Here is a 15,572-nt window from a genome sequence, read left to right as displayed (position 1 = left end):
TTATATTTTTGTAATTTTTATTTATAATTAATATGTCAATTAATTAAAAAAAAATATATATATTTTTCAAATATGTAATAATATGTATTAAGGACCAAAAAAGAAAAAAAAAAAAAAAAAAAAAAAAAATGATCATATAATATTTCTATTATCTTCCAACTGCTTATCTATTCCTTTCATAAGTAAGAAATAAACCACAGTAGAAACTGTAGCAACAGATAAATGAAGAAAAACTAAAATTGAATTGGCAGAAAAGAAAAGTACAGCATTATATGAATTGCAGTCATTATTCATACCAATCCTTTTATTAAATACAACACTAGTGATAGTATATAATACATATATACCATAACAACTAGAAAATATATCAATAATGGCCATAACTGCTGAAACAACAGCTACTATACTCCATTCGTATTCGGTACCCCACTCTCTGCAACTTATGATAGAGTAATAAGGAGCCATCACATACGAAACGCCTTAATAATAAAAAAATAAAATGAAAAGAAATGAAATATATTACATTCATTAGATAATATATATATATATATATATATATATATATTTATTTATTTATATATATAAGTATTTGTTTATTTATTTTTATAATTATTTTATTAAATCATATTACCTATTGATAAAGAAAAATTGAACAATGAATCAATTAAGGCAAGACACTGTAAATCAGATGCTTTAGGGAATAAAAAAATAAGATATGATAAAATTGATAAACAGATATACAGTATCATTAAAATTATTAACCATTTTCTAACAGGGTTATATATAAGTGGAGCAGTACCACCATTTCTTAAAGGACGACCACATATGTAATTAAAAATTTTCATTCTAAAGAAATAAAAACAAATCGTCTGTTTAATTATTTCTTTTCTTTGTCTTTTATAAATACACTTTTTTTTTTTTTTTTTTAGTCTTATATGAAAATAATTATATGACTCTATAGTCTTTGTTTTTCTATATTTTCATAATTATATTACCCCATTATTAACTTCTTTTCGATTTTTTTTATTTTATTGTATAAATATAATTTTTTGAAATAAAATTATATTGACATGTTTTGTGATAAACATATTAATACTATAATATATTATATATAGAAGATATTTTATTGATATCCAAAAAAGTATAAAATATTTAAATATATATAACATAAAAATATTTTAAAATAATAATTGATTAGTTTTAAAAAATATATAATTATATACATTAATTAATAAATATCCCTTTTGGAAATAAAAAAAAAATAAAATAAAATAAACATAAAACATGTACATATATATATATATATATATATATGTGGTAACAATTAAGAAATTATATATTCATATATCACATTAAATTTTTTTTTGGTATAATTATAAAAAAAAAAAGTATTAAAAAAAAATTACATAAAAATTAATTATATATTATTATATATTAATACGTGTCTTATTATTAACCACCATGTAATGTTGATAAGAAACATATTTTATCATTATTTTTTATTTTGTATGTATAGGTATCTAGAATTTCCCAATCATATTCATTTATTAGAACAATAATTCCTGGTTTTATTTTTGCTTTGTCACTTAAATTATAATTTGAATATTCCATATCATCTATCATTACATTACATGATTTAACATCACCATCAGTCATAACAAAATCTGAGAAAACATCTTTTCTATCAACAATTATATGATTTCTTATATATGCTATTAAATTCTCAAAATTAAATTCTTCTGATTCAATTTCTAATGATACATAATTTTTTGATTTGTTAGCTAAATAGCTTTCAAGTCCACCCAAGAATTTTAATTCTATTTTAGTTTTCATTATAAAAAATTACGATATAACAAATAAATAAATATTAAGATATTTAAAATATATATTATAATGATTTATTATATAACCTATAAAAATATTTAATGTACAATTTTATACCTTTTGTAACTTTTGTTCTAATATAATTCATATATATATATATATATATATATTAATATTTATTTTATATCTATAATAAAAACAGAAATATATAAAATATATAAAATATATAAAATTTGTACAAAATAAGCTACAAGTAAATTAATATAAAATATATATAGAACTTTGCTATTAATTATAACTACTTTATTTATATATACATGCTTCACTCTAAAATATTCATTAATATATCTATTATTCCAAAATAATAGAATAATAATGAAAAAAAAATAAATATTATTCTTTCGGTAGAGCAAATTTAATGGTTTACAAGTTTTTTTATTTATAATTTGTTATTATTTAAATTTATTATAATATACTTAAATATTTATAAATACTTGAAAAAAAAAAAACAAAAAAAAAAATATTATAATATAATATTATATACGTATTATTATATATATAAATATTGTGACATAGTGATGCCTTAATATTATATTATATGTTGTTTCGTTTAATATATTGAATAATTCACCAAAAAAAATAAAATAAAAAATCACATATTTTTTAACAAAAAAAAAAAAAGTATAAAATATAATAATATTAAATAAAAATAATAAAATTTTAAGTTTGAACAGAATTGTTCATGTTAATATTTCTATGTAATAATAAAAAAAAAAAAAAAAACACACGTGATAGATAAATAAATAAATATACATATATATATATATATACATATATTTTTTTTTTTTATTGTATAATTTGTTAATTTTTATTATTTTATTTTTAACCTAATATTCCTTCTTTCTTTAAAGCCTCTCTAAAACTACTTAAAGACTTACGAGTTTCTGATTTGAAATAATTTCCTTGGTCTCTTTTATTAAATGAAAAGGCATCGGTCGCAATATTCTTATTCAACTCATTATATATATTATTATATCCATTTGTTGAATATTTTCTAAATTGTTTATTATTCGTACTATTTTGTAAATTGAAATCATGATAATGAATATTTTTAAAATCATTAAGATTTAAGTGATTGAGAGGATTATTTATCTGTCCATTATGTTCTGTATAATTATTATTATAAGAATTATTAGAATTTGAAAAATCACTCTTCATTAATAATGAATTATGGTTATTTGTAGTAACAGATTTAGATCTCATTAATTTAATATTATTTCCTAAATTATTTGTTATACTAATATTATTTTTATTATTCATATCTAAACTATTAAAACATTTATATGTCGTCTCATTTGTTGTATTATTTTCATTATTACAACTATCTGGCAATGTTTCAGCACTTGTATTTATAATTATATCATTATTATTAGTACTTATATCTTTCGACACCAAATTTTTTAATGATAAATTAGTACTATCTTCATTTTTATTATCCTTAAAATTATTATTTGATATATTTGATATATTTGATATGTTTGATATATTTGATATGTTTGGTATATTTGATATGTTTGATATATTTGTATTATTTTGATTATACATTATTGAACTATTATCACTAGTACTGACATTCTTTTTCTGTGTATGTGTTGATGATTTTTTTATGGCACCATTACAATTTAAAGGTATAAGTGATTTCATATCTTCTAAAACCTTATCAGCATATGTGGACATATCTCTTAATCCCTTTTTCCTATTTTCTGAATAATTAAATAATTGTGTTGTATTTGTTTTAGTTTTTCTTGAACCTTCTTCTATATTCATTGATTTATTTTTTTTTTCAGAATTTAATTTTTTAATATCCAAAGAATTTGATCTTTTCATATTTTTCTTAAATATATCGTCATCTCTTAAGTTATTATTTCTTTTTTCTTTCATTACATTTACGCTGGTATTATTTATATTTTGTTCATCATTTATTTTATCAATATTGTTATCATTATTTTTAACATTATCTTCCTTATTTATAATATAGTTTTTATTATTCTTCATATTATTACATCCATTTTCTTTATTTGGATGTTCGAAAACACTGTTCATGTTAATCTCTTCATTTTTTGGAGTGATATCCTTTTTGTCTAACATATTATAGTTTATACAATTATTATAATAATCATTATTATTATTATTATTATAAATATATGCGTTCGTGTTAGGATTAAAAGAATTAATATTAAATAAGTATGAATTATTTAAAACATCTCCTCCCAATATATTATTATTATGTAATGGATTAGTCATATATACATTTTCTTGTATATCATTATATAATTTTTGATTTACATTTTGTATATTATTCAACATTTCTACATTCACACTATGATTTACAGCATTGTTATTATTTAGTATTAATTTTGGATCATTCTTCAAAATAGTATCATCTTTGATTGTATCTATTTGATTTTTGTTAGTATTATTAGGTATACCAATTACTATATCTTTATTGTTATAATTATTTATATTTCCATTTATACTACTTATACCATTTATGTTGTTATATGTTAAACAATTTTGATCAATATAATTAATATTGTTCATATTGTTATTTAAATTATTGGGATTTAATAATTGCACGTTCTCAAAATAATTATTATTTTGCACATTGGGATCGAAATATATACTTTTTATATTATTCATATAAAAATCAGGATTAGTAACAAATGGCTGTAAGGAACCTATAGTATTTGTATTCAGATTTTCTACATTATTCATATTATTTTGATTTAATATAACATTATTAAGTAACAAATCATTATTTATAAATGGTACATTATTTAATAAGGGCAGTTGATTTATATTATTGTTCTTATTATCAAAATATTTATTATACATATAATTTGTATCTATATTATTAACCCAAGTATATATAGTAGATCCATCTGGAGCATATATAGGACCATTATTTATATAATTTCCATCATCCATATTTATATTATCATATGGTATTTTATTATTTAAAACATTATATGAATTAATTTTATCATTTATTGATTCAAAACTATTAATATTAATACTATTATTATTATTTGTGTGATTCATATTTTTTGTTTCTTTTTTGCTTTTCTTTTTTATTTTAGTTATTTCAAAATTTAGTATATCTTTTGATATATTCTTATTATTTAACTCTTCTTTTATTTTACTCTGTACTAATTTTGATATACTATTTACTAAGATGTTTAATTTATTATTATTATTATTATTAATATTATTTTTATATTTGTTATTTATGGATGATTTATTATATGCCTTATTATTAACAGACAATGGAATATTCTTCATTTTATTAGAATTCTTACTATTCTTTTTCATAATTTTATTATTACTTCCCTTCATTATATTTTTATTATCATTTTTATTGTTTTCCTTTTTATCTATTTTTATGTAAGGATATGTATCATTATTCTTAATATCAATTATCCAAGCCTCAGCCTTTTTATTATTGCTTTTAGATTCTTTTAATACATTCATTTGGGTACTATCATTTATTTCATCATAATTTATTTTTATAATATTATCACAAGAATTAGATGAAGAACTTTTATTCATCGCATACGTTTTAATATTATCATGAGAAAATATCTCTTGCATAATATCTTCATTTTTTAATTTCATACTATTTCCATCTTTATTATAATATTCTATATTGTCTTCATTTGTGAAACTGTTTTGTGTTGATTTAGATATTTCATCCTTATGACTAATATTACTATTATTATTATTATATTGAAATATACTTTTTAAATTGTTTTCTTCCTTATTAAAAGTATGATTATTATCCTTGTCATTATTTATATTTTTGTATGTATATTCATTAGTTTTAGTTATATTATTATTCATTATGCTTGTATTTTTTTCAAGGACATTATTATATTCTAAATTATTCTTATACAAATTATGTATTTTTTCTTTCTTCTTATCTATATATTGAGATATATCATTGTTCAGCTCATTAATTTTATTGGATACATATCTCTTTTCAATATTTCTTAAAAAATTTTCAGTGGACGTATTACTAATATTATCTAAATTTTTATAACTTTCATTAACGAGATTAGTATTAAAACTGTTATATTTTAAATTATTATTGGTATTCATTATATTATGATTAATATTATTATTTGATATAAGATTTTTTTGTATAAATGTATTATTTTTATCATCCATATTACTTTTCATCATATTATGATCATTCAATTCATTCAATTTGGAACTCTTAATATTGTTACTTGTTATTATGTTATTCATATTTTCTAAATCTTTTGTTATATTATCTATTTCAAAAATATTATTTATATTAATATATTTTTGCTCATTATTTAATATGTTATTATGAATATTTTGTTCTCTGTTCGACAAAGAATCACCCTCATTATTCTCATTATTATTATTATTATTATTGTCATTATTTTTATTATCATTATTAGGCGATGCTTCCAATCTTTTTATTATCTCATCTGTTTTATTTGAATTTTCAATATTTAATGGTATATTATTAACCTTTTCCTTATATATATTCAAATCATCAAGTTTATTATTTTCTCTTCTATCATAAACATCATATTTCACATTTTCATAACTATATATTTCAGACAATTTTCCACATGTTGTTGTGGACTCTTTATATCTTTTATAATATTTATTATCATAATAATTTTCATCTTTCATATATACATCCTTATCCTTATCCTTATCATTGTTTATATCGTTATTATCTTTAGTTTCTTTCTCTTTATTTTGTTCATTCTTCATCTTGACAGTATGTTCCATATGTATTAAGTCATTGATTTTATTATCTTCACTACTATTAAGATATAAATTCTCTGAACTTTGCTCATTTGATATCAAGGATTTATAATCATCCATAGAATAATAATCATTGGGAACCATATTATAACTTATATTTGTTATGTGATTTAATTTTTGAGTCTGTTGATCATATTTCATTTTTAATTTTTCTAAATAGTTGAGACATTGTTCATATTTATTTTGTAATTCTTTGTTTTCATTTATTATATGTACAATTTTTTTATTTAATTGAACCGTTTGATTATTTGATGTTTTTAGTAAATCATTTAATAAATTAATTTTATTTTTCTTTTCATCTAAATTTTTCGTTAATATATTTATCTTTTCTAAATATAATTTCTCAGATTCACTTTGTAATATTTTAATATCCTCTTTAATATTATCCATATCATAATCATTTAAACGACTAGACAACAGTATCTTTTCTTTTTTCATAATCATAATTTGTTCCTTTAAATCAAATATTTCTTCATATAATTGATTATTTTCATTTTTTAATAAAGAAAGGTTGGAATATTCTGAATTGTTCATATGATACTTATCTTTATTAATCTTATTTTCATACAAATTACTATTTGAAGTAAAATTTTCTGAACTGTTTATATTATCATCAATAGTAACAAAACTATTTGATGTAGTGTTATTTGTATTAGTTGTAACAAATTTTAATTCATTTGTACTTGCATTTGTATTTTCATTAGATACTATAAATTTATGTTCATTGGAATTCTCAATAATATTTTCTGAATTATTTCTATATGTATAAATATTTATTTTTTCTTTTTTATCAGATGTATTAAAATTATAATTTTTCATATCTGATAATTTTTTTTTTAATTGGTTATTTTCTAGTTTTAAGGAATCCATTTTTTTAATTTCTTCTTTTAATATATATACTTGATCTTGTAATGATTGTAGTTGTATAGTTACTTGTGTTTTATTTGTTATTTTCCCTTTTATATGTTCTAACTTATTATTAAATTCATTATAAATTTCTTCATCTTTTGTAATTTCATCCATATTAATAATACTGTTATTAATATTATTAATATTATTATTATTATTATCTTTGTCCATGTTATTATTACTATTCATATTTAAATTATTATCAAGTTGTGATTCCAAAGCAACAATTTTTATATTTTTCTTCTTCAAATCATATTTCATATCCTCATTTTTTTTTGATAAATTATCTAATTCATTATGTAACTTTTCAATATGCTTTTCTGTAGCTATAAATAATTGATCTTGACTTTCTTTTAATTTTTCCATTTTTATATATTCATTTTTTATTCTATCACGTGATTCATATAATTTTTCAATTCTCCTTCTTAATCTTTCATTATGTGATTTTAATAAATTCATTTCTTTTTCAAATGATTTTAATGATTCAAATGTTTCTACAGTAACCATACTTCTATTTTTTTTTTTATATTCATTACTTTTCATATTCTTTTCATCATTTATTTTAGATAAAATGTTCTCATTTTCATCTATTAAATTATAAATGTCTATATATTTTTCTTTACTATATTCATTTCTATCTTGTAACATTAATATAGCTGTTTCTGTATCATCTTTATTATTATTAATACTATTATAATTATCATAGCAACCTTTGATTTTCTCTAAAATTTTTATTTTTAAATCATTTATCTTTTGCACTTCATTATATGTCTCTGTATTAGATTCATTAACAGTAATATCTTCATTCTTTTCATCATTTTCTTGATTCCTATGAGTAGTTTCATTCTTTTTTATATCTTCTTTATTATTTTTATTATATATATCATATGAATCTTTGCTTAAACTTTTAAAAAATACCGAATCTATACTAGTTTTTTTATTTATCATATCATTTTTTATATACAATGTCTTTGTGATATCTTTTATATCAGTTTGTATTGTATTTTCTATTTGATTTTTCTCATTATTAGTTTGAACACCTTCATGTTTTAATTCTTTATTTAATGTTTGGGTATTCTGATTGCTTTTGTAAGTTGACATAAATTCCATTTGCTTCTTTTGATCTTCTCCTATTAAAAGTAATTGTAATTTCTTTTTCATTTCTTCGTCTTTTTCTCTGTCAACAAAATATTGAAAAAGATGACTCAAGGAATTCACATCAATCATTTTTAAATATTTAAGAAATATATTTATTTTCTCTTTCTTTGACATTTCCAAATAATTATCCCTATTCTCACATGTATTGCTAATTTTTTCATTATCTAAATATAAAGGTTTTTTATCTATATCTCCATCAGTTGTTTCTTTAACAATATTATTATTAATAAAATCATACATAACTTTATCAACACATTTTTCTTGTATTTTATTTATGGTTTCTTCATTTTTATTTTTTTCATAATAATCATTTATCATATCATAAACATCATATATATTTTTTTTGGAGTCATCTTCAAAATTAAACTTGTCTATATTTTTATTTAACATATCATTACCATTTTCATTTCCTAAATTGCTCATATCATTATTTTTTAAAATATATTCATATATATTACTTGTGTTGTTATTGACACACGGTTCATTTATATTTTTATTTATTTCATTCGTTTTGTTATATATTCCTATACTTTCTGTATTTATTACATCATTATCTGAATATGTATCTTTTATAAAATTATTATTCTTTAAAGAATCTATATTAGAAGGATCATTTTCATCTTTATTTTTTGTTACATTAGAATTTGGGGTTATATTTTTTTCATCTATATATATATTATTATTATGAACAAATTTATTATTATCGTTATAATTTTGTATTGACATATTCTCATTAGACTTATTAATATTTGTATTGAATAAATTATTTTCCTTATTAATAATAGTACTTACATTTTCACTGATATTACTATTCAACAAATTATTACTTTTTTCATTTGATAAAGAACTGTTTGCATAAACGGTTGTTGTATTACTTCTAATATTATTATTTATATTGTCACTTGGATACTTCTCCTTATCATCATTTATATTTTTGTCTTGTTTATTATTTGGGTTATCCATTTCGTTATGATAATTTTTTGCCTGTTCTTTTCTTTTTTGATATTCTTCTACATAATAAGATATATCCTTAGGTAAATCATATCTATTTAATATTTTATTATTATTATTATTATTATTAACATTTTTTTGATTGTTTTTAAAATTCAAATCATTACTTTTTATTTTGTCATTCGAATCATTACTTTTTATTTTGTCATTCAAATCATTACTTTTTATTTTGTCATTCGAATCATTACTTTTTATTTTGTCATTCGAATCATTATATTCTTCATTTATATCTTTTGATATTTGACTATCTGTTTTTGAATTCCACCACTCAAAATTTGTATCCTTGGCAATTTTCTTATTAACCATATCATTGAATTTTTCATCTTTATAATATATTTTGTTATCACTATCTTCATATATGTCATCTTCTAACTCGTCACTATATTCATCTTCTCCTTCATACATTTGATCCTCTTGATCTTTATTTAAATCCTCCACTTCATAATTTATTATTTTTTTCAATATTGTATCCTTTTTATTCTTTAAAGAATTATTTTCATATTGAAATTTTGTGTAAGTATCATTCTCATTGTCATTAGCAAATGATACTTCCTTTTTATATTTTTTATTCTTTTTAGTATTTTTTGTATTTACATTTACAAAATTATTATTAATATTATTATTATTATCATATATATGATTAAAATTTATATTGCTAATATTCTTTAATTCATTGGTTTCCTTTAATTTTTGATGTTCTTTTTTTATCAAATCTATATCAATCATTTCATCATTTAAATCATAATACAAACCATTCATATCTTTGAAGGTTTTTGGTTTAAGAAAATGTGTTGTAGCTTCTACATAATCTTCTTTTAAATTTTTAAATACATTTAAATTATTATACATATTATTTTTTAATTCTTCTTTAAAGTCATAATCTAAATTATTGGATATATTCTTATTTAAAATATAATTTTTATATGAACCTTCATTTGTTAAAGATATATCCATATTATTATTTATTCTATTAGCTTGATATTTATTTTTTATATAATTATTATAATTTGAATTGTTAAGATATGTTTCATTTTCTTCTTCCATCTTATTTACATCATCCTCTTCAGATGTATTACCAAATCTTGGAGATTCAATATCACTATCTAATTTATTATTCTTTGAATATTCATAATCAGATAAAGAATCTTTTACAGTTTCTTCAATATCATATAAACTTTTCCATACTGGCTTTTCTAATATATCTTTTTTTTTTTTATAATTATTATTCATATTATTGCTATATGTAAAATAAGACACATCTTTTATAGATGCTACTCCTTCTGATTCTGAATCGGTATAACCTATTTTACACGATATATCAGAATGTGATTGATATCCTTTCGATTCTTTCTTTTTCATATATCCATCATATCCATCAAATTCGTTCTCATCAATATCATAACCTATATTATAATTGTCATTCATTTTGAATCTTGTTCTTTTTATTTTTTTTTTTTAATTACTATTGTTTGTAATAATTATACAAAAAAAAAAAATATATAAAATAAAAAATAAAATATACAAATTTATGTACATATATATATATATATATATATATATATGTATAATTTACAAAAAAAACAATAAAAATAAAAAACAAAAATTAACTGAAAAACTTTGGTAAAAAATATATACTCAAATAACAAGTCTAATACGGATAACTTAAACATATACAAATATATCTCTATTTCTAAATTTTACAAACTCAAAAATATATTAAATAAATAAAAAGAATTCATAAGTGATACATATATATTGTAAGCATGAAAAGATTTAAATGAAATGGTTCACATATATATATACATATATATTAAATATACACATTTATTATACATATTACAAAAAAAAGGATAATATATTAAATAGACCTGGAAAAATGTATATCAAAAATGTGGTGCACATAAAATATAAATATATATTATTTACACAAAAAAAAATTTTTAAAAATAATCATTTATTTTTTTATTTATTTGAACTACTCTTTTCTGTTCTTCCCTTTTTTTTTTTTTTTTTTCTTCTTTTAATTTACAAATTTTGATAACTAATAACCTTGCATATATACATAGAAATTATACTAAAAAAAATAACATAAAAAAATAATAAAATAATTCTTGTTATTTAATGTATCAAACAAAAAATAAAATAAGCAATAATTTCATATATCATAAAATTAAAAATACACATTAAAAATATATATATATATATATATATATATATATATATATATTTACAAATACAAAAAAAAATATATATATAAAAAAAATACAATAATATAATAAAATATTTTATTTACATATATAAAAAATATATATATTTACACATATACAAAATATATATATTACACATATACAAAATATATATATTACACATATAAAAAATATATATATTTACACATATATTTATATTGGTATGCAAAAAAAAAAAAGAAAAAGAATTATTCGCTTATTTTTTTTTTTATTCTTTATGTATTTATTCTCCATATATATTATATATGAAATACACATGCATCATATAATAATACAAACATATGGATATATTTAAAAAAAAAGTTATATTTAAATAAATAAAAATTGTATTATATTTTTATATATAATATGTTTTTTTTTGGCATATAAAAATAAAAATTATATATAATAAGACAACCTTTTTTAATAATATCTTAATATATTATACTTTTTTTTAAATATATATATATATATATATATATATATATTTTTATACAGTAATCGAAATATTTTAAATGCACAATAAATTATGCTTAAAAAAAAAAAAAAAAAATTGCACTATGTACAAATTTTAAGAAAAAAAAAAAAATAATAAAACATGTTATATAATTTATATATAAGATATATGTATTTTAATTAATAGTGTGTATAGCAATATATTTTTTTCTGAATATTATAAATTCCATTTTATAAAAACTTTTAGGATAAACATATATAATACATATGTTAAGTATTATATAATTTGTACATATATAAAACTACAATATGGTTTTACAAAAAGGGTTACAGCCACACATTAGGTCATGTAAAAATAAAATATATATATATATATATTTATATTTGTTATTTTTATTTTTATTTTTTTGGATGATTGCTAAAATTTTTTGGATAAAGAATTCATCTTGTTTATCCAATGTAATTGTTTATCATTAAAATCCTGTTTCTTAAACTGTTCTAGTAAGTCGGTATATCCTTTTAAATTATTTATAATTAAATTATCCTTTTCATAATTATTTTTTAAAATGTCAAATGATGAATCTATTGGATATATAAGTTTTAACTCCTTTGCATTCCTAAAATTATTCATTAAAGAATTTACTTTTTCATTTAATTTATGTGTTGTATTTTTTAGAACATCAAAAAGTTCAACTTTTTTGTCAATGACGTGATTGTACCTTTTCCTAAATTTCCCCCGAAAAAAGGAAAAAAATAATAAAATAAAACAAATTAAAAAAAAAAAAAAAAATTAAATTAAATGGAATGGAATAGAATATAATATAATAGAATAGAATAGAATAAAGTGTATAAATATGTATATATATACATATATACATATATATATATATATATGTGTAATGCAATTTATTTCTATTACTTTAATTCATTCGACTGTTCAAATTTATTCTGAGCATATTTTTTTGCTTGGTTGAAATTTTTTACATATTGCTCGTCATGTTTATTAATTATATCAAGTACATTATCTCTAATGCTATTATTATGTGAAATATTTTTTTGTTCAAGAGATATATTCTTTTGAGTTTCTTGTTTCTTCCAAATTATGTCTTCAACAAATGATCCCTTCCTAAAGCTCAAAAAATGTTCATATTGTTCATCTAATATACTATTTTGTGTATGTAATTTTTTTAAATCTTCTTTATTTCTATTTTCCTCATCTTTAATATATTTTTTCTGCAATTCTTCATGTTTTTGTATTTCTTTCTTTAATTCTAAATTTTTATCATCAAGTAAATGAATTTCATCAATTATTTTATTCATATCATCTTGTAATATCTTTTCATTTTCTTCATATTTTTTCATAATTTCATTTTGTTCATTGATTAGATGGTATATATTTTCATTGATATCTTTCTCTTTTTCTTCATATAAAATATAATGTTGTTGAAAAGTTTTATTTAATAATAATAAATTATCCATTGAATTATCAGGTATTATCTGTATAGCTTTTCTTATAATATTACTTTTAGTATATTCATCTAAAGCTATATTTTTAAATAATATATTTTCAATTTTTTCATATTTTTCATTTAATTGTAAAATACATTTTTTTTCTTCATCATTCAATATTTTACATGTATCATTTTTACTTACTTCCTCTTTTAGGTTGCATATAAAATTTATTATACAATTATTTATTTTATAATCAATGGAATTAATAAAGTAAACTATCAGATCTTCCACATTATTGTTAAACTCATTATGTGTAAAATTCCAATAAATATTTATATGAATATTTTGTATTTCATAAAATAGTTCATACATTAATTTTGATATGATTTCATAATTAGAAATATTAATTTTTAATTTTTTATCTATATAATTATATTTTATAATATTAGACATTTCAAATAATATCTTTTTTAACATATCATCATTATCATATATTTCTTTTTTAACATCATAAAACATGTTTATAAAATAAAACTTTTTATATCTCTTATTATTATTATTTTCTTTGATACATTCTTTATTATAAGCCATTGTTGTATTAATCACATCATCTGTTTCATCATATATATCTATAACAATCACTGTAAAAAAATAATATATTTTCTTCCCTCTTAACATATCATTTATCTCTTTCATACGCTTATCTGCTGTATGTAATATATCTTTCAATTTCTTTATACTTGTAAATTTTACTTGTTTATTTTTTTCATTAAATTTTTTTAATTCACTAATATCAGTTAGATTCACATTATTCTTACATTTTATACTATCAATATTACTTCTTTTTAAGGTACAACTTTTAATCGATTGAAAATATTCTTTATCCTCATAAAATTCAAGCAAGTCAAAAAAATTATTACTATGTATATATGAATATTGTATAGAATAACAAATTTTCTTTTTATTAACTTTTTTATCTTCCTTTTCATTTTCTTCTATATTACTATATAATTGATTTATTTTCATAAAAAACTGTTTCACAATTTTAGATGAGAAATAGTCTATTTTTAAAATTTGCATTGGATCATCAATAAAATCATCATCATTTAATTTCGTTAAATTATTATTTTCATTATATGAATAAAAGGAAACAACACAACTTTTTACAAAATTTTCATAGTTCTCTAATAATTTATTAACTATGCAAGAATAATTATACTTTTCACATTCAATAAAATTATCATATGTTTTTATCCCATAAAATTTGTTCCCACGACAATATACACATTTGTCTTTATGGGTCCCTCCATCTTGTGAGTTCTTTATTACAAAGTTGTTTAAAACATATCTTTTTAATTTTATGTATAATTTTAATTTTTCATTATAATCGTATATAAAACATTTTATCTTATTCTTGTTTTCACTTAGCATTATATTTAAATATATAAAACGACACTTATAAATAAGTAAAAATTTAAACACATAAATATATATATATATATATATATATATATATTTATATATAAATTTTTCATTGACCTATTTTAAAAAGTTCATAATAGGACATTTTTATATTTTTATACAAAGAAATATAACATTTTACTATATATTCTTTAAGCATATTTGAATTAAATGAACTTTTATATGTGAGGTACAGAAAAGAGGAGAAAA

The 15,572-nt window shown here is 18.3% G+C and overlaps 4 protein-coding genes across 4 annotated transcripts; all 4 read right to left on the bottom strand.

The window, feature by feature from the left end:
* Positions 1-132: 132 nt before the first annotated feature.
* PGSY75_1138200 (putative membrane protein) lies at positions 133-845 on the bottom strand (the record flags this gene model as incomplete). Its single annotated transcript, XM_018786501.1, has 2 exons — positions 133-479; positions 632-845. 2 exons carry the CDS (start codon positions 843-845, stop codon positions 133-135), a joined length of 561 nt encoding a protein of 186 aa, XP_018641296.1.
* A 607-nt stretch (positions 846-1,452) lies between these two features.
* PGSY75_1138100 (putative ubiquitin-related modifier 1) lies at positions 1,453-1,833 on the bottom strand (the record flags this gene model as incomplete). The annotated part of the gene is made up of 1 exon (XM_018786500.1): positions 1,453-1,833. One exon carries the CDS (start codon positions 1,831-1,833, stop codon positions 1,453-1,455), a length of 381 nt encoding a protein of 126 aa, XP_018641295.1.
* Positions 1,834-2,706: 873 nt separating this feature from the next.
* On the bottom strand, positions 2,707-11,193 carry PGSY75_1138000 (hypothetical protein; the record flags this gene model as incomplete). The annotated part of the gene is made up of 1 exon (XM_018786499.1): positions 2,707-11,193. The coding sequence occupies one exon, from the start codon at positions 11,191-11,193 to the stop codon at positions 2,707-2,709; it is 8,487 nt and encodes a 2,828-aa protein (XP_018641294.1).
* A 1,674-nt stretch (positions 11,194-12,867) lies between these two features.
* PGSY75_1137900 (hypothetical protein) lies at positions 12,868-15,332 on the bottom strand (the record flags this gene model as incomplete). The annotated part of the gene is made up of 2 exons (XM_018786498.1): positions 12,868-13,174; positions 13,369-15,332. The coding sequence occupies 2 exons, from the start codon at positions 15,330-15,332 to the stop codon at positions 12,868-12,870; spliced, it is 2,271 nt and encodes a 756-aa protein (XP_018641293.1).
* Between the last annotated feature and the right edge of the window lie 240 nt (positions 15,333-15,572).

This window comes from Plasmodium gaboni, chromosome 11 (genome assembly GCF_001602025.1).
Source record: "Plasmodium gaboni strain SY75 chromosome 11, whole genome shotgun sequence".
Taxonomy (NCBI): Eukaryota; Apicomplexa; class Aconoidasida; order Haemosporida; family Plasmodiidae; genus Plasmodium; species Plasmodium gaboni.
The sequence above is the reverse complement of the archived record's forward strand: the minus strand, read 5'-3'. Positions and strand labels throughout refer to the sequence as shown.